This window comes from Phyllobates terribilis, unplaced genomic scaffold, assembly GCF_046119375.1.
Source record: "Phyllobates terribilis strain yellow unplaced genomic scaffold, ASM4611937v1 Scaffold_8__6_contigs__length_399053987, whole genome shotgun sequence".
NCBI classification, from domain to species: domain Eukaryota; kingdom Metazoa; phylum Chordata; class Amphibia; order Anura; family Dendrobatidae; genus Phyllobates; species Phyllobates terribilis.
In genome coordinates this window covers 249,474,491-249,501,097 of record NW_027362768.1, presented here as the reverse complement: position 1 = coordinate 249,501,097, position 26,607 = coordinate 249,474,491, and the positions used below count along the sequence as shown (strand labels likewise).

Sequence of the window (26,607 nt, the reverse complement as noted above, 5' to 3'; positions counted from 1 at the left end):
TCAGTCTATATGACATCGCTGGAATCGGGGTCTTGGGTTGCTTTTTGCTCCTGTCAAAATGTTATTTCCTGGCTAAAATAGAAACCTACAAACAGGTTTTAAAAAAGGCTATTTTCACACGTTGCTTTTTTGCAGATTTTTCTGTAGCTAAAACCTGATTTCTTGGCAGTAAATAAGCTGCAGACAAAAAGCAGGTTTTGTTAGCTTTTTTGCTGCTTTTCTTGCTACCTTTTTCAGGATTCAGAAGTTGAACAGTTTACCTGAGACATTGGCAGTGCATTTTGTAGGTTGGGCACTGTTTACTTTCACACATTGGTAGCAGGGCTGTGGAGTCGGAATCGGAGTCGGTATAAAATGGACCAACTCCAACTCCTAAAATATATACAGTATAATAAATTGGGTACAGTAGTTCAATGCAGTTTGTGGAGAATATTTATTTCGGAAGAATTTGGGAAAGTTATGAAATGTCCTATAAATGTCTGTCCTATTCCTGATCTAAGGATCTAGACTTTTAGCTGAGATGAATCTGGACTACAGTAAATTATCCCTTAAACATGAGCCATGTATGAGGGAGTCGGAGTTGGAGTTTGAGTCGGAGGTTTGGCTTACCGACTCCACAGCCCTGATTGGTAGGGCCTTTGAGTGGTCAGGTATTGTTCACACATTGGTGGGACATTCTTTACTTTCTTTGAGATGCTCAGGCTTTGCTTACTTTAACACATATCACTAAATTAAACTGTACTAATCCTAACAGCTATGCTCGAGTGAGGAGACCAAGACATTTTGGTTTAAACTTGAGAAAGTCACAAAAATAAATGGCTTTCACTTCCTGCTGTACATGCTTTTTTTTCCACTAAAAACGCAGCAAAAACTGATGGCAACCTTTTTTGCTGCTTTTTTGCACTTATTGTTTTCTATGGGTGAAAAAATGCTGCAAAAAACACTGAAAGAATTGACTTGCAGCAATTTTCCAATTGGGTCACGGAAAAAAAACCAAAGCGTGTGCATGAGATTTCTCAGATCTCATAACTTGTGCTGGTACTGTACAAAGCAGCTTTTAAACGGGTTGTCCACTAGTAAGACAACCCCTTCTTGATCCAAATGTTTGGCCCAGATAAAATAAAAAAGCTTATACTCGCCTCCTGTGTCGGCACTCGCGGTCCTGGGGCTCTCGTGCGATTGTTGTGACACGTGGTCCTGGCGCCCAATCAGCGCTGACGTCACTATCCCCACCTTCTGTTGAATTGAACATGAAGATGAAGTCTGGGCTGCAGTTGATCTGACTTCTCTTCATGTTCAATTTCTCCGAAAGCGGAAACAGCGACGCCAGCTCTGATTTGGAGCCCCCGGTCCTTAAGTGCTGACACCGCTAGAACGGCACTGGTACAGAAGCCAAGTATAGGCTTTCTTTGATCAGGGCCAAGCTATGAAAAGGAATTGTCCAAGTAGTGGACAATCTCTTTAATTTGCATAAAAAACACAGCAAAAACACAATGTGTAAACATAGCCTTAGACCAGTTTAGGCAATAAAAGGTTTCAAGGGAGCGCTTCTTTAAATGGGAATAGTATTTACATAAATGCAAACCATGCCATCTGAAAGTAAAACAGCAGTTAAAACAATCTAATTACCATAGTCATTGGCATCATTTTTTACAAGTTTATGTTAAATACTCACTGGGTGTTGTACTGTTGGTTCACCAATTGTCAGGCATAAGTGTCTGCACAAAAACACTTTTAACATTTCTAAATTGACACTAGGTTTATTTTCTGAACTCAAACTTTTTTTTTTTGGCTATTTAGTAATTTTCCTTCACCATAGCTTTTATTGGAGCTGCATATTTTAATGTAACACATTTACCTTCACAATTAGAGTGGTGGAAAAAATTGCCAGTGTCCTAATCAGTAAATAGTTCATTCCATTTGGATGTTGCCCTTTGCTTTTTTTAATTATCTGCATCAAAGGAAAAGCAAAAAGCAAAAACATAGGAAAATCTGTGTGGGTCTCCAGCTGGTCACTTCATGAAAAGTTCTGACAGTCCACAGAGCAAGAGAAGGGTAATGTTGGTAAAATGTTGCACACTAACAGTATTCCTGGGTCTTGACTAGTGTAAGTACTTCTCAGGTTTGTATTACTCCTGCATTTTCATGTAACTATTACCTGCTAGTCTTAAGTAGGGGTTTGTTTTAATATGTATTTTGCAAATATTAATTTGCTTATAGGCTAGAGTAGACTAGCTAAACCTTCTGTAACTGACAGTATGCTTTAGGAGTAGGAAAGTTTTTAGTTCAGGATGCAGTGTTTTCTAGTGCTTTGTAATTTGCTAAATCTGTCCCATAGTTCTAGAGCGGAATGATAGCTTTCTTCTTACTGGATTGTTTATATCCGTTCTATACAACTGATGACAAATGCTGAAGGCCCTCAGCCTTTAATTTCAAATGAAGTTTAAAGCGGTTCTCTGGTGAGAGGATAGGTGATAACTTATTGATCAGTGTTGGTCCGACCACTGGGACACGCTCTGATCAGCCAATATGAGGAACTTTTATTCTCGTTATATTAGGGCAGCAAGTTGGGTGTCCGACCACCATTTTATTCATTCCCCATGGGGCTGCCAGCAAAACTCTGCAGCTCCATAGAGAGAGAGAGCAGTGGTTAAGCATGCACACTGTCACTCCATTCTAACTGGGATAAAAGCTCCCCCTTTCTGCCGCTCGGTGCAGGTCCCCAGCACTTGTCCTCCCATCGATCAATAAAATCGTCTATCCTGTGGATAGTTGATAACTTGTTTTCATCAGACCACCCTTTAATGCTTATCCAGCATTTAATAAAACCATATACGTTGTGTTTCAGAACCTGAAAACGGATTGAAAGAACAAAATTATTACATCGTGATAATGTATTTTCTTCCGAATTGTTGAATTTAGGTTTGATTCCCTCCAAGAAACATTGTCATGTCATTTCAGACCTTTTAGCTCCTAGGTAGCATTGTCAGGTTAGGCTGATGGTTTTTGTCCACAACACAAATGTTTTAATGTCTAACACAAGAAATTATGGGTCGTCTTTTTCAGGTGATACAACAAGACAGCGGATCAAGTTTAGTGATGAAAGAGTATGCAAAAGCCACCTGCTCAATTGCTGTCCCCATGATATACTTTCTGGAACGGTATGTTAATTTTTCTCATTTTTATTATGTAAGTCTTTCTAAAAGTTCCTTTGCACTTCTTGACTTTTTCAAGTCACCAGCGAATATGTGATTTGAAAAGTCATGCAAAAAGTATGTAAGTTATTTTTACCAGATCCTCGCTTCCATCAGAGTAATCATCGAACGAGCATTTGAAGGAACCATCATTTTCGGTCTGTCTATATAGGCTGATAATCACCCGATGCACTAACAAAACAACGCAGGCTTGTCGCTGTGATGATTATATATGTATAAAAGTGATCTGTCACGGATGTGTCAGGTATAATACAGTTGATCTGGCTGTAGAAGGTCACTGTGCTTGGCATTGCCGACACTTGCTTAATCCTTCTTTAAGACCCAGCGGCGACCTCCCTCCTGCTGCTGATTGACACACCCTTGTATGGGAGTTAAAAACGCTCAGAAGTATCACCGGCGATTTCCTGGAACAAACTATGTACCTTAGTGCATGCTTGGAGCACTAGCTTTTTCCTGGCTACTTCTCTGGTGCCCTTGGAGGACAGTTGGTGTCACTCCTCTGGTGTCTGCTCAAGCTTTGTTTATCCCCTTTTATTGTCTACCTTGTTGTCTTTAGTTTGCAGTGGGGCCTGACCAGTGCTCACCCCTCCCCCTCTCTATTTAGGGCCAAGCTCTAGGGACATACAGGGTTTAGGGTCCTGCTCAGCGATAGGTGTGGAGCCTATATAGGGACGGTAGGGTAGGCAGGGTGTTATTAGATCTGCCTAGGGGTCTCTACTCCCCCTTTCCCTAGTGTTTGGGCTTCCTCCCCCTCTTCCCTTCGTGTTGTACTTGGTCTTTCCCACACCTTGTGTGACTCGATCATTACCAGCAGCACATCACCCAATGTAAGCATGAGTTGTGCTGAATCTCCTGAGGAAATCATTGTATCCCCCATCACTGCTTCACTGCAGTTGTTTTGCAGATTTTTATTTTTTTGCCTTCTACAAGAGCTTTCCATAAGATGACTGATCTCTAGCTACTGAAAGTCACTGCATGGCTAATTCTAAGTTCAAGCGCATAGTCCGTTTTATTCACTGCTTCAAGCCACACATTTCTCGACAAATCGGTTGGTAGCGAATAGTCAAGGAGGCAAAAATAAGATTGCATAGACCTACAAAAATAAACACATACTTTTTTCACTGATTGTTAAATGTATCAACTGTATTATTTTTTAATTATCACCAGGTTTACCGCAGCCTCATAGACTATAGACAACAATTTGTCTAGAGATGTTTATTTTACTTCTGTGATAATTTTCTTGTTATGCTCTGTCTGAGCAGCTGTGCTGATATGTGCAGCAAAGGGTAGGAAGTGAATTGTTATATTCAGCTGTTGTGGCTGAGGTCTTTAGGCAATAGCAGAACTGCGTTGTTTTTTTTTACCATTTCACCCCATTTTTTGGTACATTTTATGGTAAAATGAAAATTACCATTAGTGATGAGCGCAAGTGCTCTTTACTAGAGTTTGCCGAGGGTGCTGGAGTGACATTTGAGTCCCCGCAGCTGCATGTTTTGTGGCTGTTTAACAGCTGTGAAACATGCAGCCACGGGGACTCAAACATGTCACTTGAGCACCTGCGATACTTGGTGCATGCCCGAGCAAACTTGAGTAATGAGCACTTTGTCTAGGGTGCCCATTTCAAAATTAAATCTTGTCCTGCAAAAAACAGCTGTGTCGACGGAAAAATAAAGATATTTCTTAGAAAATTGGCGGTCGTGATTGGTGTTGACCATCCTCTATGCTTCTGTTAACAGCTTTCAGAGATTGGATTTACAGCAGCTACATGGACCAGTGAAGAGCTGACTATCTGACATCCATGTCAGAGCTTTCTCGGCATGTCCTGTAAGCTGTGCTGGCGTCATTGTGTAGGGAAGGCAAGGAGGTGAACTTTGTCCATCTGTCAATGTGAATAGTGGGTTCCATATTCTCTTGAAAGTAGTTGGTCACCTTTGGGAGCAATTATTTTTTTTCTTAAATACATGAAATTGAAGCTAAAAGTCATTCTTGTGCCACAAAATCATACTGTCTACACATCTGATAAAATAAAGATGATGTGGCCAGCCCCATTATCTCACTCTGCAGCCAGCAATAGACAGTGTAAGGGCTCACTCACACTGCCGTATATATTCTCTCCTGCGAGAGAATCTGGCCGATTATGCTAATGACACTCTGCTCAAACTCTGTCAGAGTTTGAGCCGAGTGTCCTCTGGCTGTGATCCAAGTCTCTCGTATGAAAGAATTGCAGCACAGGTGCCGAGAAAACGGAGAACTTAATTTCTCCATTTACTCCATTGTATGAGTGCGCTTGATCCAAATATCGGAGACACACGTAGAATGCTGCAATTGTTTTCTCATACTTAATCAGCATGAGAAAATAATCGTTGACTTGCACTACCCCATAGTATAATATTGGTCCAAGTGCTCTCCGATAAAACATCTGATAGCACTCAGCCGTGTTATACGCCAATATGAATGAACCCTAATACAGAGGCCATAGTAGGCAAATAGTGCAACATTTTTAATGATACCAAATTGTAAAAATGATCTGTAGTTCTAATTGCATGAAAATAAATGTCTCCAAAGGTGTTTAAGCATAGCTACCCTACCAGCCTGGAGTCTTAACAGATATCTCCCTGTTACTGTTCATTGGGAGAAAGCTGTCAATTCAACAGACTACTGCCTCACAGCGGAGTTGTTGCCGGCCACTCCCTGCAATAATTAAAAGGAATCAGTCACCAGGTTTTTGCTATATAATCTGCGGACAGCATGAGGTACGGGTTAAAACACAGATTTCAAAGCTGTATCACATGTCAGGCTGTGGGCTGTTTTCTTACAATGAAGGTTTTATCACCTGGTGATTATCATTGCCAGAACTACAGCAGGACATGCATGCTAGTCTGACTCCGCCCCTTCTGTGATAAGCAGCTCACTGTTAATATGACAATGTACATACAGAGCCTGGTGTGGGCGGGGGCAGCTTCCTCAGCTGCCATTGTTTTTGTATGAAAATATGCCGCAGAACTTAGCCTAAATGAGTGTGTCTCAAACTCGGATGCAGTAGCTGGTTGTAGGTGAGGTGAGGATAGGGAGGCGGTTATCATAGAAGGGATCATATACTGCACAGTCTTTCCTGGGGAGGGCGAGGAAAGTACAGTATAGCAACTGGGGGGCATGAGTTTTTGAAACCGGAAAACTCCTTTAACGCTTGCAACCACTGCTGCTTCACCTCAACTCAAACTGTGAAATCAGTCAGTAAGGATTTAGGGCACTTTTACATGGTGATATTCTGCATCAGTATTTGTTAACAGACGCCAGGAGTGGATCAAAAACACAGAAGAGGTGAAAGTGTTTCAGTTATTATTTTTCTCTGTGTTTGTACCTCTCTGATTGTTATCTTACAAACATGGATGTAAATTACTGCCCAAAATACTCACTGTGTGAATGAGGTGAAGCAGCTGCATGTAATACTGTAATTTAAGTCCTTATTCCGAGGATGAGTGCACACTTGCAGGTGCCGTGCTGTAATGCTTGTCTTCTCTGCTCCATCATACTCCCCAGAGCAGGAGCAACCCTGGGGCAAAACTGCTGGCGGCAGATGTCCAGACGTATCACTCAGTGACAGTGATGGACCCCGACTCCCAAACAAAATTAATCAAACAGAAGCATACAAAATAAATACACGAAGCATTGCAATTGGGAGTCAAACGTTCTCAACTTTATTTAAATTCACATAACACTGAAAATAGCACAACCCCCAACTCACAAAGAGTCACCCTCCAGCACTCAGGAGATGAAAACCCCCTCGCTGGCTACGGCCATGATTCACACAGCGTTTTTGCTGATCTGTTTTTTGCAGTAAAATGCAGTGTCTCTGGGCATCCCAGCAAAGTCAATGGGTTTCAAGGTATGACATTCAGACACATCTTTTTGTGAGGATCTGTGTTTGGGCTCAAAAACGGATCCTCACAAAGAATGAGCATGTCAGGTTGTTCGGCGTTTTTCTAATCTGCTTTTGCTATTGAAAACATTATCTATGAGCTCAAAAACCTTTTAGGTGATGCGGTTTTTTAAAAAGCTGATCTGCTTTTGCAGCTGAAAAACGTATCCTCAAAAAACGCAGCAAAAACGCTGTGTGTGAATGTAGCCTTAGATCAGGAATAGAACAGCCATTTATAGGACATTTCATAACTTTCCCAAATTCCTATGAAAAAATATTCCCCACAAACTGCATTGATCTACTGCACCCAATTTATTATATATTTTCAGAGTCTGTCCATTTTATACCGACTCCACCAAAATGAGCACTGACTCCGACTCCACATCCCTGGTCGGCACATTACCTGGTGTGGTCAAGGTCCTCAGGCGCATCAGTAATGGCACTGATCATGGCAGCGCGCCCTTCTTTTATGGAATCTTCTTTATGACACTTGTTTATGATTTCATAACAGTTGTCATGGTTACTACAGGGGCTATTCCTGATCCAGGGCTCAAGTATTAACCCTTTCATCATTGGTAAATTGCTTTCATTATAGAGGCAAATAACTGCACTTGTTACCAAGCGGGCTCCTTATCATTATGGCTTACTTTAAGGCACTATAAGAAATACAGATGACATTAAACGTGCAAGTTTTTCAGGAGTGTTTTGCACTTTTTATATCCAGAGATTGGGCTTATAACTAGCACTTTACAAAGGAAAAAATTAAGAGGAAATTACTTGTAAAATAATATTATAGGGAATTGCATTTGAAGCATTTTCCTAATGTACATTCTACATAGTTACATAGTTATATAGGTTGAAAAAAGACCTAGGACCATAAAGTTCAAACTATCTTCAAAGTTATACATTTTCTATAGCTAGATTATTTATAGCTCACAATGTTCTGTTTTGTTAAAGTATCCAGACCTTTTTTAAATTCTGCTATAGTGTCTCCATCACTACCTCTTGTGGTCGTCATTCTACAATTTGACTGCTCTAACTGTAAAGAACCCTTTCTTATTTAGCTGTCAGAATTAGTCATCAGAAGCACATAACCTTGAAATATGCAGTGATTATACACTACCCATTATAAAAGTGTCTAATGTGCTACTTACTACCATGTTTTAGCTAAGATACAAAACATAGTTGTAAGGAGAGATGAAAAAGATAATGGGGGATGACATGAATATATTGAGGAACTCTTTATAACATAAAATATAAGCAAAAAAGAAAGGGAAGAATGGCCGGCACATCTATTCTTAGCCGTATTGTAACCACTCTTTTAAAAATGGTTACAGCCGTTAAAGGGGTGTTTCACCCTAAAGGAAACTTTCAGCAAGCAGTATAGCTTACGGAATAACTGAGTGTGCCGTATCTACAATGTTAGGATTCAGCTCTGCTTGTTGGTTGGAGTGGTTGTCACTGCGTTATATTGTGGTCATGTTCTGGCTAGATTTTCATCTGCTTTATGCAACAGAATATTGAGAGAAGATTATGAGAATCTATTCCGCACGTTACTGCAACTGTGGAAATCCCCATACAGTTACAGGACAAGGAGGTGGAAAGGCGCTTTAACGGCTGCAGTCGGCCGGTGTAAGGCTGTGTGCCCACGATGCCTTTTTGGTTCGGATTTGCAGCTCGGAAACGCTCCAGAAACGCATTGCATACCTTATCCCATGACTTCCTATGACATTCTGCAAGTTCTGTGCACATGGTCAGGATTTTTTCTACGCGGATTTTACTCGCAGAAAAAATACGACATGACCAATTCTTGTGCGTTTCTGCATGCGTATTTGCCTATACAATGCATTGGAAAAACTCATGGCAAATACGCATCATAACACGTAAAAAACGCATGTAAAAACTGCATGCGTTTTTCTGCCACGGAGATGCAGAAATGCTCAGGAAAATTTCTGCATCGTGGGCACTAAGCCTAAATGCACCTTTCTCCTGTTCAAGATAATTGTTGAAGTCAGTATCTAGAAAAGATAGAAGCCCATAGTCTGCAAGGTTTACTTATGATATGGCATGCACATGTGCACACTAAGTATTTGCTGCAGACATTTCTGCACCAAGAACGTGTTTCTTGGCAGGAAAATCGCCTTGATATTGCTGTGTTTTAAGAGATTTTTCCTGTTCTTTAGAAAGGGTGAAAAACGCAGTAAAAATGCTGAAAGATTAGACGCTGCAGACATGAAACTGCTGCAAATCTGCAAGGAAAAAATAAGCTGCTTTTTCCATGAGATTTCAGAAATCTCATTCACGTTTCTGGTACTATCAAACAGCGTTTTTGGGATATGTCCTTCCCTCCAGTTGAAAGAAATTAACCTTTTCATGGAGTGATGTTTATATTTTACATTATGTCAATTTAGTTTTGTCTGTCGATGGTGAGGTGAAGTTTGCAGCAATTTTTATTTAACAAATGTGCCGAAAATATTTCGCATTCATCACGCACTGGGTGGGCCTGTGTGCTCCCAAATGCCAGGGCTGAGCTTCTGTTCCAGTCTGGCCCTGGCTGTGGTATTAGTTGTAGTATTTTGTTTTTTTCCTATGTAATTGTGTGCACCTATCCTTTTACTTGTCTGCTGTGTTTTATGCAGAATATGGATAGTAATCATGTATCCTCACCAATATATGGCGTTGGGCACTTTTATAACAGAAACTTTCTTTAAATAATGATCAAGTAACTCACAAGTTATAATTGCTTGTTTGTATTCTCTTCCCATAATGTATTTTCTCTCTGCAGAGAATGGATCTGGGAGAATGTCTTAAAGTACATGACCTGGCTTTGAGAGCAGATTATGAGATTGCATCTAAACAGCAAGTTTTTTTCTTTGAGCTTGATGTAAGTTTGTTTATTTAGCAAAAATTCTGAATGTGTTCATTTTGATATTATACAGCTGTTTGGATTCCAGTGATCCTAGCCAAATGTAGTAAGTGACTAGGTTACCTCTGGCACCAGTGCCTACACTGAATGCAATAACTAGATGTCACAAGTCACTTGTTTTTAAGTATTCTTTAAAGGGAATCTGTCATTAAATTCATGCTGTCCGAAGCACGGTGATTGCAGCCAGGTTTGTTTTCCTCTGATACACAATGGGGTTTTTAGAGAAAACATAGTTTGAAGAGCTAGCAGGGGCTATAGAGAGAGACCTAGTTAACACTCTCCCTATTGTCCCTGTGAAACGCTGCAACATTTACTGTAAGTAAAACATACCTGACAGAAAAAGAAACGACAAGTCAGATTACCAATGCACTAGCAGGATGCAGCAGACCCCAATAATAAAGGCGGGGATAGCACAGGTGCAAAATACTGATGGAGCAGTCACTCACAAACCTACCAATTCATGGAAGGGTGGCCGCCAAGTATTAAAAGAATTGAGACTTGCCGAAGGCGCCAGTCACACAGGTACGTGTAATGCACACTGTCTGGCTTACACTGATGACTCCCATACTATTAGATCAGGTGCACTGTCCAGCACTATTTATGTGCACCCCAATTCACCAAACAATAAATTACTTGCCTGCATCCTGCATAAAAATGGAAAAATTTGCAATGAAAAATGATGTATAAAATATTGGTCGATATTTTGTCCAAAATACGCAAGTTCTCAACCCACATCAAGGGTCCTCATACTTGTGAGTCCCTACACTGAATTCAAATACTGCTCACAGAAGGACAAAAAAAAAAAATCACAGAAAAAAAAACATCCTTACCAACACAAGGTCAGATTACCAATGCACTAGCAGAATGCAGCCGACCCCATGATAAAGGGCAGCACAGGTGCAAAATACTAATAGAGCAACCACTCACAAACCTAAGAATTCAATGTGTGCATTTTTAATACTAGGAAACCAAACCCTCCATGAATTGGTAGGTTTGTGAGTGGTTGTGTCATCAGTATTTTGCACCTGTCCTGCCCCACCTTTATCATGGGGATCTGCTGCATCCTGCCAGTACATTGAATCTGACTTTTTGTTGGTAAGACTGGTAATTTTTTTTTTTCTGTTTTTTTTTTTTTTTCCTTCTGTGAGCCATTTTAAAACCATATTTAACTTTAATCACAGTCAGACTGTAATTAATGCTACTCATGGTTTGGGCAGCATGAAATTATTATGCAGATTGGATTTTAGAGTCCTAAAGATATATTTTTTTTTTGTTTGCAAATAAACTTGTGGATGGCATTGTTTTTCAAGGCTCTATGAATTACTGATATCAATCCCAAACACCTGTGATAATTAGTTTGCCAAGTGAGCTCAAATAAAGGAAACCTACTTAAGAAGGACATTCCACATTATTAAGCAGACCACAGGTTTCAAGCAATATGGGAAAGAAAAAGGATCTTTCTGCTGCCAAAAAGCATCATATAGTGCAATGCCTTGGACAAGATATGAAACATTAGATATTACATGAAAACTTAAGCGTGATCATAGTACTGTGAAGAGGTTTGTGGCTGATACAGATCCGATATGTTCGTGCAGATAAAGGCATAATGAGGAATGGTTCTCCCAGACAAATTCATCGGATTAAGAAAGCGCTGCTAATATACCTTACAAAGCAGCAAACAAGTATTTGAAGCTGCTGGTGAAGTAAGCCCAGATATACATGAAGACTATTTTTTTTTAACAATCTTGTTTAATGATGAGTGACATGCAACCTTGGGTGGTCCGAAAGGATGAAGTAGTGGATGGTTTAATGTCCCAATAAGGCTGCAACATTAGCAAGGAAATGGCGGAGTCATGTTTTGGGCAGGAGTCATGGGGAGAGAACTGATAGGTCCCTTTAATCCCTGAATATTTGAAAATGACCTCAGCAATGTATATAGAGTTTCTGACTAACCACTTTATATAAAAAGAAGAACCGTGCCATCTGTAGCAAAATCATCTTAATGCATGAGATTGCACCATCTCATGTTGTGAAGAATATCTGAGTTATTGGACGTTAAGGGAATGAGGGAAAGAAACTCATGGCGTGGCCACCATCCTCACCTGAACTCTGTTGAGAGCCTTTGGAGTATCCTCAAGCAAAAGATCTATGAGGGAGACTATTCTGACATCCGGTAAAAAATTCAAGCAGAAACTATCAAAAAACTCACAAGTTCAACGGATGCAAGAATTGTGAAGGTGGTATCAAAAACGGGGTCGTATGTTAACATGTTACTTGGCCTGTTGAGATGTTTTTGATTGAAAAGGTTCTTGATTTTAGTAAATGTGACCTCTTAATACTGCAAATTCATCAAATGACAATTTTCAGTTCTTTATAACCTATAAAATGTGTGGAAACTCTGTTGTGCATAATAATTTGGAACAGTGCATTTTGAGTTTTGAAAAAAATAAATACTACTATCATTGGGAGGTTTGGCCAATAAAATGTGATTTATAAACTTAACTGTTGATGGTTTGTACATCATACTGACTCATTTGCATCGATCATTTAGGAAAATCAAAGAAAAATAGCATTTGCATAATTTGTAACTCGTTGTAGCATCCTTTTAGCTTCATTTATACAAAACAGAATTATTTCAGTGTATTGTACCAGCAATCAAGTGATATGGAGGGTCGTGTCTTCTAAGGGAGTAAAAAAAATAATGTAAAGATATCTTTATTCATGGATCTTCAACAGATTAGTCAGATACATATTACTCTACCATCTCTCCATAGTGGTAAATTGTCGTTATAAATGATAGCCTGTAAATTATTAGAGGACCAGAGAAAAGCACCAGAAGCAACATATTATTTATAATTCATACAATGTAATCCCCATCTTTTTAAAATATAACATTATTCATCCCATTAAAAAAAAATAACTTTTTTTTTGGCCACTTTGTCTGAACCCACAATTCAGAATATAATGCAGTCCACCTTTTAAAATAAATTAAAAATGGTGTGCTTCAGAATATAGTTACACATTTTATTTTAGTATAAGATTTTTTTTTTTTTTTTTTTTGCCACACAGTGAACGCTGTTATCCATGCAACAATGGCAGGTTTATTTTTATTTTTTAGTTTTATTTTCATTCCACCCCACAAATAATATTTTTTTTTCTGATTTTTCTATGAAATGTATTGTGTATATAAATAGTGGCGTTCAAAACTAGTACTCCTCCTGCAATAAATAAGACCTCAAAAATGTTATGGCTGTTGAAAACAGGGATGAAAAAAATGAAATAAATCCATTCTTACTGTGGCCATTTATTTTTCTTTCAATATACTAAAATAAAATTTTCATAGATCCTGAAATCATCATCTTTTATAGGCAATGGACCACTTGCAGTCATTCATTGCTGACTGTAACAGACGGACTGACATTGCAAAAAGAAGACTGGCTGATACTCAGGAAGAAATTAGTTCAGAAGTAGCTGCCAAAGTAAGACTTGTACATTTACATATCGTTACAATATTGTAAGACACATCATTATGAACTATTGTATGTGAATTGGACTAAAAAGTAACCGCTCAGTGTAACCCCTACACATCCTCCACTGGCAGCCACTCAATGGCCCCTCTTTTAAAGGAAGACTATCATCTTAACCCCTTAAAGACAGAGCTAATTATGTCCTTAATGACCAAGCCAATTTTTACAATTCTGACCACTGTCACTTTGAGGTAATTACTCTGGAACGCTTCAACGGATTCCACTGATTCTGACATTGTTTTTTCGTGACACATTGTACTTCATGATGGTGGTAAATTTCTTCGATATCACACTACTTGCATTTACTTGTGAAGAAAATGGAAATTTGGTGAAAATTTTGAAAATTTTGAAAATTTAGCAATTTTCAAACAATTCTTATGCCCTTAAATCAGAGAGAAATGTCACACAAAATAGATAATAAATAAGATTTCCCACATGTCTTTGTATCGGCACAATTTTTGAAACAAATTTTTTTTCTTTAGGAAGTTATAAGGGTTAAAAGTTGACCAGCGATTTCTCATTTTTCCAACAAAATTTACAAAACCATTTTTTTACGGACCACATCGTATTTGAAGTGACTTTGAGGGGTCTATATGATGGAAAATACCCAAAAGTGACACCATTCTGCACCCCTCAAAGTGCTCAAAACCACATTCAAGAAGTTTATTATTCCATCATTCGCTTCACAGGAACTGAAGCAACGTGGAAGGAAAAATTAACATTTTTAACTTTTTTTTCACAAAATGTTTTCTTTAGACCCAATCTTTTTATTTTCACAAGGGTAACAGGAGAAAATGGACCCCAAACTTTGTTGTGCAATTTCTCCTGAGTATGCTGATACACCATATGTGGGGTAAAACTACTGTTTGGGCACATGGCAGGGTTCGTAAGGGAAGGAGCACCGTTTGACTTTTTGAATGCAAAAAATGGCTGGAATAGAGAGCGGACGCCATGTTGCATTTGGAGTGCCCCTGATGTGCCTAAACAGTGGAAACCCCCCACAAGTGACCCCATTTTGGAAACTAGACTCCTCAGGGAAGGAGATGTATGGTGAGCACCTTGAACTGCCTGCTGCTTCACAGAAATTTAAATGTAGAGCCTTGAAATTTCAGACACAGGATGAGCAAAAACCAGCAATTCCGTTGTTTTTTTTGTTTTTTTGCACCGTGCAGTAAAAATAAGACTTATTTATCCGTCGGGTTGGTACTATTACAGCGATACCAGATTTATATTTATTTTTATGATTTGCTATTTTTACACACTAAAAACAGTATTTTACAGAAAAGAATTTGATTTTACACTGCTCAAAAAAATAAAGGGAACTCTTAAACAACAGAATATAACTCCAAGTAAACCAAACTTCTGTGAAATCAAACTGTCCACTTAGGAAGCAACACTGATTGACAATCAATTTCACATGCTGTTGTGCAAATGGAATAGACAATAGATGGAAATTGTTGGCAATTATCAAGACACACTCGATAAAGGAGTGGTTCTGCAGGTGGGGACCACAGACCACATCTCGGTACCAATGCTTTCTGGCTGATGTTTTGGTCACTTTTGAATGTTGGTTGTGCTTTCACACTCGTGGTAGCATGAGACGGACTCTACAACCCACAGAAGTTGCTCAGGTATTGCTGCTCATCCACAATGGCACATCAATGCGAGCTGTGGCAAGAAGGTTTGCTGTGTCTGTCAACGTAGTGTCCAGAGGCTGGAGGCGCTACCAGGAGACAGGCCAGTACACCAGGAGAATTGGAGAGGGCCGTAGGAGGGCAACAACCCAGCAGCGGGACTGCTACCTCTGCCTTTGTGTAAGGAGGAACAGGAGGAGCACTGCCAGAGCCCTGCAAAATGACCTCCAGCAGGCCATAAATGTGCATGTGTCTGCACAAACGGTTAGAAACTGACTCCATGAGGGTGGTATGAGGGCCCGAGGTCCACAGATGAGGGTTTTGCTCACAGCCCAACACCGTGGAGGACGCTTGGGATTTGCCACAGAACACCAGAATTGGCAAAGTCGCCACTGACGCCCTGTGCTCTTCACAGATGAAAGCAGGTTCACACTGAGCACATGTGACAGACATGATAGTCTGGAGACTCCGTGGAGAGCGATCTGCTGCCTGCAGCATCCTTCAGCATGACTGGTTTGGCAGTGGGTCAGTAATGGTGTGGGGTGGCATTTCTTTGGAGGGCCGCACAGCCCTCCATGTGCTCGCCAGAGGTAGCCTGACTGCCATTTGGTACCGAGATGAGATCCTCAGACCCCTTATGTTACCATATGCTGGTGTGGTTGGCCCTGGGTTCGTCCTAATGCAGGACAATGCCAGACCTCATGTGGCTGGAGTGTGTCAGCAGTTCCTGCAAGATGAAGGCATTGAATCTATGGACTGGCCCGCCCGTTCCCCAGACCTGAATCAGATTGAGCACATCTGGGACATCATGTCTCGCTCCATCCACCAACGTCACGTTGCACCACAGACTGTCCAGGAGTTGGCGGATGCTTTAGTCCAAGTCTGGGAGGAGATCCCACAGGAGATCATCTGCAACCTCATCAGGAGCATGCCCAGGCATTGTAGGGAGGTCATACAGGCACGTGGAGGCCACACACAATACTGAGCCTCATTGTGACTTGTTTTAAGGACATTACATCAAAGTTGGATCAGCCTGTAGTGTGAAAAAAGTATTCAATGAGAATATTTCATTCATTCAGATCTAGGATGTGTTATTTGAGTGTTCCCTTTATTTTTTGAGCAGTGTATTTTTTTCACATACGACTTCTTGATCGCTTTTTATTCACTTTTTTTTGTGAGTATGAGGAAAAAGCGTCATTTTTGGTGTTTATTATTTATTTTTTTCAGATTTTCGTCAAACGAAATAAATACCATGACTGTTTGTTTTTATAGAGCAATACCAATTGTGTACTTTTTTTTTCTGTTTTATCACAAACGCTGCATTTTGAACGGCGAGACGGATTTTAGTGATTTGTGTGCACTTCTTCGTGCTCACGCCTCTTAATGAATCAGGAAGTTTGGCAGGAGGCATTCACCTCGCCACAAATCTTACTTTTGTAGTTGACTAGAATAAGATTTCTGCCTTAAGGAATGCCACAACTTGTCATGAATTAGACAAGCTGTGGCGTCACATCCTCATCCCACCCCAACTCCTCACAGTTTGATAACTCAGGCCAAACTGGCCTGAAACTGCAACACAAAGACTTAATTCAAACAATAAATAATTTCTGATGATAGGTTCCATTTAAAGTGAAACTAACTAAAAACATATTTGTAAATGGCGTTTTAATGCTTATTAAATGCATACATTTCTTGTAGTATTTAGTCTGGAAATTTTAGAGCTATCAGGAGCCTACTGCGCCTGTACCGCCCCTCTTAGACGGCCCTGGGCAGTGATTCTGTACAGAATCTCGTGCAGGGGAAGAGAAAAGGATGAGCTGATAGTCAAAGACTGAAGGCCATCGACTGGAAAATTAGGAGATTAACCTGAGAATTTAAAGTGGAGTGACTGCGATTTAAACTGCTGAGGATTACTATACATTTTCCAAGATAAATACTACAAGAAAGGTATGCAAGGGCCTTTACAAACATGCTTGTAGTGAGGGGTCCCTTTAAGCATTGGCTGATGAACTTTATTACTTTATTCTTTAACAAATCCTATAATTCAGAACCAAGGAAAAAAATACCATTCAGAGTCGGTAGGAAGTAGTGAATCTAAAAAAAAAAAAAAATTTTGTTCACATCAGCTTACTTGATTGGGATCCTGTTACAACAAAAAAGCTACTTTGTGTTCTGACATTACGTAGTTTTGATACAAATGTTTAGGACCAATTGACATGGTAAATAAGGTTAGAGATATTGGCAATGTTGCATGATAGTGATATGTTTTATTTGTTCAGGCAGAGAAAGTGCATGAGCTAAATGAAGAGATTGGAAAACTCCTAGCAAAAGCTGAGCAGTTGGGGGCAGAAGGAAATGTTGAAGAGTCGCAGAAGATTATGAATGAAGTTGAAAAGACCAGGATTCAGAAAAGAGAAGCTGAGGTTTGCTATACTTCTATAAAAGTCATCAGTTATAAAGGTTTGCCATAATTAATATAGATATTGGCTGTGTTGTAAAGATTGCATCTGCCTCACAGCGACCTAGTCAGCTACTGGGCTTCATTGAAGAGCGACCGTTTCATTATATATTGCAATAATGTAGTTTTGCAGTGTATAATACGGGAAATTAAATGTTCTTAGGTTCAAATCCTGTAGTGGAACTAAAAAATAAAGTAAAAAATAATAATTCAAATTGTTTTAAAATAAGAAAATAGAACCTTTTTTCCCCAATTTAAAAATAAACACATTTATTATGTCCAGAAATCTGACCTATCAAGATATATACCTCATTTTTTGGACCATAAGACGCACCTAGGTTTTAGAGGGATAAAATAGAAAATAAAATTAAGCAAAAAAATGTGGTCATGATGTCCTGTTAAGGGGGAGTGGGTCTGCTGCTGACACTGTTATAGGGGTAATGTCCCCCAATTCTGTTAATATCCACCATCCTGGTATACATGCCCCCCTTCCTATTATACGTGGCCCTCATCCCTCATTCTGGTATGCGTGGCACCCCTCATCCCTCATCCTGGTATGCATGGCACGTCAAACCCCCCCCCCCCCCATCCTGGTATGCATGGCACGTCAAACCCCCCCCCCCCAAAAAATCCTGGTATGCATGGCCCCCCTCATTCCCATCCTGGTATTCATGGCACCCCTGATCCCCAATCCTGGTATGCATGGATGCGCTTTGGACGCATATTTTTTGCTGCGTCCAAAAACGTTGCATTCTATTGAACGCAGGTAAATCCACAATGTGTTCATTGAACCATGCATATTGACCACATTCAATACATTGTAGTGGTCAAATTTCTGTTGCAGACACTAGCGACTCCGCAAGAGAATTTGACATGCTGCGGTCCTGAAAGACACGCCGCATGTCCGTGTCCACGGGTGATTCGCAGCCTCTGATGCATGTATAGTGGACATGGGATTTCTAGAGATCCCATCCACTATGCTGTAACATCTGGATACTGCGGGTTTGACGCTGTATAAACACACAGCGTCAAACCTGCGGCGGCTCCTGACCGTGGCCACGTGCCCAAACTCGCCCACAGCATGTCAATTTCTGTAGCGGACACGCTAGTCTCCGCTGCAGATTTTGTCTGATTGAAGTGTATTCACATGTACCGACAACAAAAGTGCGACATTAGAACACAGCATTTTGGACGCAGCAAAAATATGCTGTGTCCAAAGTGCTGCTGAGTGCTGTTCGTGGGGACGTAGCAGCTAACGAAACAGCTGTGAGTGAGCTGGTAATAATGGCCAGGGACCATGTTTACCCTTCCTAGACTAAAAATAGCCACTCTCATCTGCCCCAGAAATTACATGAATGGAAATACTAATGACATTGGGTGAATGGGATTAGCTGACACCTAGCTCTTTTGTTTGGTGATGAAAAGGTGTCAATGTTTTCCAGTGCATTTTATGAAAAAATCAATGGTGTCGTTCAAAAGTACAACTCCTCCCTCAAAAAATAAATCCTCACATGGCCATATTGATTAAAAAATAAAAAAGTTGTGGCTCTGGGAAGAAGGGGAGCAAAAATTGGAAAATGGCCCGGGGTTAAAAGGGCATTCCCATCCTATATAGTGAAGGGAATATTCCTGCCCAGTGCTGCCTCCTCCTACTTGACGGACGGAGGCAGCACTGGGCAGGAATAGACCTGGAGTTAGAGGCTTCAGATCTACTTTTTCAGCCCATTTGCTTATCAATTCAAACACGGGTTTCTCAGTAATGGAGGAACAGACTGGCCATGTAAAGGTATTGCTTAACTAGTTCTTCAAAGAGCTACATGCACAAATAGTTTGGGGGGTGAAATTCTGATGACAGATTACCTGCATGTAGATTTCATGTAATGATGAGGCCACATTTTTGACATCTGACCAGTGTCACTTTGTGGTAATAACTCTGTAACGCTTCAACGGATCCCAGTGATTTTAAGATTTTCTTTTTTTGTGGTACATTTAGGTTGATATATTTTGTGTTTCTTTGTAAAAATATCAGAAATTTGACAAATTTAAAAAAAATTGCTATTTTCAAACTTTGAATGATTATCCCTTTAATCCAGATAGTCACACCACACACAAACATTAATAAATCACATTTCCCTCATATCTGCTTTACATCAGCAACATTTTTAAAATGTTCTTCCATTATTATTTTTTTTTTTTTTTAGTATTTTAGAAGGTTTAAAAATGTAGCAGTATTTTTTCAAGGAAATTTACAAAATGTATTCTTTTAGGGACTTATTCAGTTTTGAAGTGACTTTGGGTGTCCTATATATTGGAACACCCACCCCCCTTCCCCCCAGATGTGATACTATTTTAAAAACTGCACCAGTCAAAATATTCAAAGTTGCTGTCAGGTAGTTTATTAACCCTTCAGGTGCATTTCAGAAATGAATGCAAAGTGGCAGGAGAGGAACAAAAAAATGTATTTTTACCACCTAAATGTTGCTAACTTCTGAACAGGTCACTATATCTGAAAGACTCTAAGGCCGTTATTTGACCGTGAATTGTCATGGCAAACGTTGGGATCCCACAATCATAATCTCAGGGAACCGATGGGGTTAAAGAGGGAGCCCCCACACTTTCACCATTTAGATGCTATTCTTACTTCGTTTTACTGACCTGAGATGGTATATTTGATCGTTAAGGGGTTAAATACAATAGATCAATAATTGAAATACTAAATTCCAGTTAGCTCTACTACAGTAAAGTTTGTAGATGCAACCTGAAATAACAATCTATTTCAATTTTATTTGACTACACTTAAAATTATTTTTTTTATATTAAATGGTGAAGAATACCCTAAAGTGTATAATTTTACAAACAGGAAATCTACCGCAATTCTATGCCAGCCTCAAGCTTCCAGCAGCAAAAGCTGAGAGTATGTGAAGTATGTTCTGCTTATCTGGGACTCCATGATAATGACAGAAGATTGGCTGACCACTTTGGTGGCAAGTTGCACTTGGGCTTCATTGAAATACGTGAAAAATTAGATGAGCTAAAGGTATTCTTTTTTCTAAGTACACACTTACCTAAGGCAATATTCACAATCAGGATTTGCATACTCCACTGTGCACTTTCATGATATTCCATGGCTGAAACTTGGATTTCTGCTATGGATTTGCATGCATGTTGGATACTAATTTTTCTCGATAAAAGTTCAGTGGTGCTAATGTGTGACTATTGAAAATGCATTGCGTTATGTAATCTTTATTTCTCTGTCGCTTCGTTGGGGGACACAGGAAACCATGGGTGTATGATTGCTCCTACTAGGAAGCTGACACTAGGCAAAAAAGTTAACTCCTCCTCAGCAGTATATACCCACCAACTGGCACAAAGTTAAAGAAGTTGTCCACTCAGACAACTCCTTGTCATACCCCATGCATGGCCCCGATAAAATAAAAAAGCCAATACTCTTCTCCCTTGCCAGCGCCGTTCCAGCAGTGTCGGCACTTGCGGTCCTGGGACTCCCGTGCGTTTTTTGTGACATGTGAGCCCGGTGCCCAATCAGCGCTGGCGTCACTGTCTCCGCCTTCGGACAAATTGAACATTAAGAGGAAGTCTGAGATCAGCTGCACCCCGGACTTCCTCTTCATGTTCAATTCAACTGAAAGTGGGGACTGATGCCGGCGCTGATTGGGCGTCTGGCTCACATGTCACAACAACTGCACAGGAGCACTGGGACCACAAGTGTCAACACTGCTGGAACGGCACCGGCACGGGAGGTGAGTATAGGTTTTTTTTATTTAATCTGGCCCAAACATTTAGATCAAGGGGGTTGCCCAAGTAGTGGACAACCCCTTTAATCAGTTTTAGCTTGGTGCCCATAGAAAGCAGACAAGGGTCTTATCCCAGTCCCATTTCTACCTTACATTTTATGTTTGTTTTTTTTTTGTTTTTGTTTTTTTAATTATTATTTCCTTTTACTATTTGTGAGGGCAACAGAGATGAGTTGGGTTTCTGATTTCCCACCTAGAGACCGAGAGCACAGTGTGGAGATGTCACTACTGTACATGACAGTACCCCACCATGCTATCCTCGCAGGAGCCCCCACTGTATGCATCGCGAGCGAGCCCCTCTCCCCCCTGAGTGGGCCGCAGCTCTCTCCCAATCAATTGCCGACCTAACCAAGGTGTCCCAGACCTTGGTCTCTGTCACAGAACTACTGCCCAATCCTGCTTCCATCATGATGGATCCTGTCCGCTTCCCTGGGCATCCCGGATCCTCCGGTTTCTCAAACCCACCATGGTGGTTGATGCAGAAATTCCAAACACTATAGTTGATCGCCAAGTTTTCCATCACCTTCAACATCCTCCAGGATAGCATCCCTCACCCACTCGCTCTCCTCCGACGCTCAGGAGTCAGACTCCCATTCCAAGTCAGATTCCAATCTGGACTCTGAACAAATCTCAAAACTATGGGACATGGTGGATAGTCTGATTCTGGCTGTTAATCAGACCCTTAACGTAAAGGATGTGGAGAACTTACCCTCTGAGCAGACCTTATTCTTCAGGAAGACAAAGCGCCTCCCCCGGGCTTTCACCAACCACAAATAATTTGACTGAATCTTTACCAATGAATGGGAGCACCCAAAAAAGTGTTTTTAAGAGAAGAAAAATTCATGGAGGTCTTGTGTCCATTTGCGCCCGACTTGCTACAGAAATTGGTAGTATCTCCCTCTTTGGATCCCCTGTCTCCCAGCTCTCCACTAACACCATTATTTTCCCCCTTTCTGATGGAACCTCGCTGAAGGATCCCTCTGACAGGTACACCGAGGCTCTCGCAAAGTTTGCATTCAATGCCGCGGTTCGGACCTTTGCGTTTTTATTTGCCACAACCTGGGTGTCCAAGTTGGTTTTGGCCTGGGCAAAACTACTCCGCCAAGGTATTCTGTTGGGCTCTCCCGCTACTGAATTAGTGGATCTAGTGGACCAGATTTGAACTCGCAAGGAAGTACCTCCTTTCGGCTTCTCTTGACACAGCTGCATGTTCAGCCCTCACGGCTGGCAACATCATCACTATCTGCAGGGTTTTATGACATGGAACGCGGACTCTGCATCCAAGAAGTCTCTCACCAGTCTCCCTTTTCAGGGGTCCCGGCTTTTCGATGAACAGCTAGACAAAATAATTTCGTATTCCACGGGGTGAAAAAGTACTTCTCTTATGCAACAGAAGAACAAACGCCTGCCTCCCAAGAGACGTACGATCCAGTTTCACTCCTTTGGGAAATTTTGAGTCCGGAACAGCAACCGCCAGGAAAAAAAACAAGACCCTCTTTCAGGCCAGCCCCCTTTTGACATCCACGAACCCACCAGTGCCAGTCCTCCAGGCCCAAGTCCAACAGCTTCTCTTTAGCATGATGGGGCCCCCCATCTGGGAAGCCTCTCATGGTGGGCGACCGTCGTCTTCTGTTACGGCACAAATGGCGCTCAGTAGTCGACGACACTTGGGTGTCCTACAGCTACAAAATAGAATTTTCCACCCTCACACAATTTCTTTTTTTTTGAGTCCCACCCTCCAAAAAAAAAAACACCCTCTCTTTTTCGGCTTCTTCAAGGCTAACTATTTACTCTACAAGGCAGACATCATCATTCCTGTACATCCATAGGAACACTTTTCGGGTTTTTATTCAAACCTTTTGCGGTCCCGAAGAATGATGACTCAGTTTGCCCCATCCTGCACCTAAAATTATTAACCAGATACGTCTGTCTCCTTCACTTCAGGATGGAGTCCCTTCGGTCGGAAATAGCGTCCATGAAGCCCAGGAGTTCTTATGCTCAGTGGACATTCAGGGTGCCTATCTGCAAATACCTGTTTTCCCAGGTTCCTCAGCTTCGTAGTCCACGATGCTCACTTTCAGTTCACAGCGCTGCCTTTTGCCCCACCTACAGCACCCAGGGTTTTTACGAAGATCATGGCGACTGTCATGGCCATTCTTCGAAGCAGAGGCATACTTTTCATCCCTTATTTGGACGACATTCTGATCAAGGCTCCATACCCCTCAGCATGTCACGAGAGTCTGCAGATCGCTCTGGACACCCTTTCTTGCTCGGCTTGATCATCAACAGCTGAAAGCCGTTTCTGATCCCGGCCTAACGCATAGTTTTCCTGGGAATGCTGTTAGACACCTCACAGGCAGGTGTTTTTCTGCCTGAAGAAAAGTACTCTGCCCTATTATGAATGATTCTTTCTTTGAGGTCCCTCCCCATGCTCTCTGGCTCTGCATGAGCGTACTGGGCAAGATGGTATCCTCAATGGATTCCGTTCTCTCAGTTCCACACGCGCACTTTTACAGCTCTTTCTTCTATCAAGATGGGACAAGTCCACTTGCTCCCTGGACCGACTTGTCACACTTCCTTCTGGAATTGTGGAGACGCTCTCCCCTCACCCGTTGCGGAAGATAGTTTCTGCCAATGTGTTGGAAGGTTGTAACAACGGATGCCAGTCTGCAAGGTCTTGAAAAACTGCTGCCCAGCCGAACAGTCCAGGGCCAATGGAACGCTCGGGAATCGTCCCTTCCCATCAACATTCTGGAACTCCTTGCTCTTCAATGGCAGAATTTTATCGCCGGCCGATAAGACTCAAATCCAACAATGACACGGCGGTGGCATATGTCAAACACCAAGAAGGAACTCTTAAGTCGAGCAGTGATGTCAAAAGTGGCTCAGATCCTGTCATGGACCGAACGGAATGTCCTGGCAATTGCAGCAGTAGACAACTGGGCCGCTGACTTTCCCAGCCGAGAGGGCCTCGCCACAGGCGACTGGCCCTGAACTTGTAAGTTTTCAACAAGATCTGCATCAGGTGGGGAGCTCTTAATGTTGATCTGATGGCTTCCAGACTGAACCACAAGGTTCCTCTGTTTGTATCCAGATCTCGCAATCCCCTAGAGGTCGCCACCAACGTGCTGGCGAACTCCTGGTTCCAGTTCTCCCTCCCGTACCTGTTTCCTCCTCTGCTGCTGATACCAAGGTGGCCAAGAACATCAACGTGGATGGAGTGCCCGTCATACACGTGGCCCAGAAGATCTTGGTACGCAGAAGTAATTAATCTCCTAGCCGACACTCAGATTTTCTAGATCTCTTGCAAGACCCTCTCTTTAACCAGAATTCTGTCACTCAATTTAATGACATGGCTGTTGAGACCGCGGTATGGAAGTCTGCTGGTTTCTCTGATCCGGTTTTTCAGGCCATGATCAGGGCGAGGAAGCCACCTTCATCTCGCATTTACAACAGTACATGGAAGACCTTCTTTCACTGGTGCAAAGCCAACCAAGCCGCCCTCGTGGTTTTTGCTCTCCCATTTCTGTTGGCATTTTTAGTCAGGCCTTCAATTTGACCTGTCCCTCAGTTCCCTTAAGGGTCATGTTTCGGCGCTTTCCATTCTGTTTCAGAGGAATCTGGCGTCTTCCGCAGATCAGGACCTTCCTTCAGGGGGTTGCATACTCTGTTTCCCCTTACCGACACCTGGTGGAGCCTTGGGACCTCAACTTAGTTCTGGACGTCCTTCAGGAGTCACCATTCGAACCGCTACGAGAAATTTCTCTCTCCTTCCTCTATTTGTCTTCCTGGTAGTCCTCACTTCAATCAGACAAAATGTTCGAACTCACGGCTCTTTCTTGCCGTTCCCCTTACCTGGTGTTCCTCCAGGACAAGGTGGTCCTGCGTCCGATCCCATTCTATCTTCCTAAGGTAGATTACTCGTTTCAACTCAATGAAGACAACGTACTTCCTTTGTTTTGTCAGTTTCCCTCTCATCCTATTGAGTTGTCACTAAACAAACTGGGCCTGGTCAAAGCTCTACGTCTTTACCCCTCCAGGACGGCACCCTTTAGACGGGCGGACTTTCTGTTTATAATTCCCGAGGGTCCTCACAGAGGCCTCCCTGCTTCCAGATCCACCATTTCCTGCTGGATCCATTCTTACATTCTAGAAGCCTATTGGATAGGGGACAGTGCATGTCCGCTCAGGGTCACGGCTCGCTCCTCTTACGCAGTGGCGACCTCCTAGGCCTTCCACTGCCAGTCATCAGCTTTGCGAAGCTTTGTACATGGTCTTCCATTCATTCCTTTGCAAAAATTGACAGGGTTCACACCTTTACATCGTCGAATGTGAACCTCCGTAGAAAGGTTCTGCAGGCCGCAGTGGCACGAGCTCAGACTTGAGGGTACTATCTTTTTGCTCCACACTTGGGACTACTTTTGGACGTCCCATGGTTTGCTAGGTCCCCAAGGAAGCGATTATAGAAATGAAGATTTTGGGTACGCATCATAATTTTTTTTCTGAGCCTTCACTGGGGGACACCATTGCATAAAGTTTTCAGCTATGTTTACCTTTCTGTTGCTTCTGCTGCTGCTTTCTCAATAACTGATTTAACTTCTTGCCAGTTGGTGGGTGTATACTGCTGGGGAGGAGCTAACTTTTTCTACATAGTGTCAGCCTCCTTGTGGCAGCAGCATACACCCATGGTTTCCTGTGTCCCCAATGAAAGCTCCGAAAAAGATGTTACGGTGAATACCCAAAATCTTCATATTTTTTTTTCCTCCTCTTGCATGCATTGCCAAACTTGCTGTAGATTCTGATGGAACTTTGTGCAAAATGTGGACTGAAGGTGTCACGTGCACCTTCCTTAATAATGGGACAGTGCATACCATTTTTGTCAAATTATTTCACTTCTTTTTATTTTTCTTAAAGTGCAGTGATTATACTACGTTTTGAGCATTCCATTTATTTGAAAAATAATTTCCTAACTAGGAAGGCATTTTGTTAATGTATTTTCAATTCTTTAAAATAGAGGATTGTGGCAGAAATGCAGGAGAAGCGAAATCAAGATCGATTGAAACGCAGAGAAGAGAGGGATAAAGAAGAGCGCGACAAATTAAAAAGAAGGTAATGA

At 41.6% G+C, this 26,607-nt stretch overlaps 1 protein-coding gene across 3 annotated transcripts in view; it reads left to right on the top strand.

The window, feature by feature from the left end:
* LUC7L2 (LUC7 like 2, pre-mRNA splicing factor) overlaps nt 1–26,607 on the top strand; it is a 54,485-nt gene that overhangs the window by 10,572 nt on the left and 17,306 nt on the right. For all 3 annotated transcript variants that reach the window (XM_073644131.1, XM_073644132.1, XM_073644133.1), the window contains 6 exons: nt 3,067–3,161; nt 9,920–10,018; nt 13,429–13,539; nt 17,501–17,644; nt 20,540–20,716; nt 26,506–26,600. In XM_073644131.1, coding sequence (XP_073500232.1) covers nt 3,067–3,161; nt 9,920–10,018; nt 13,429–13,539; nt 17,501–17,644; nt 20,540–20,716; nt 26,506–26,600 — 721 coding nt within the window. The remainder of the gene's footprint in view (nt 1–3,066; nt 3,162–9,919; nt 10,019–13,428; nt 13,540–17,500; nt 17,645–20,539; nt 20,717–26,505; nt 26,601–26,607) is intronic.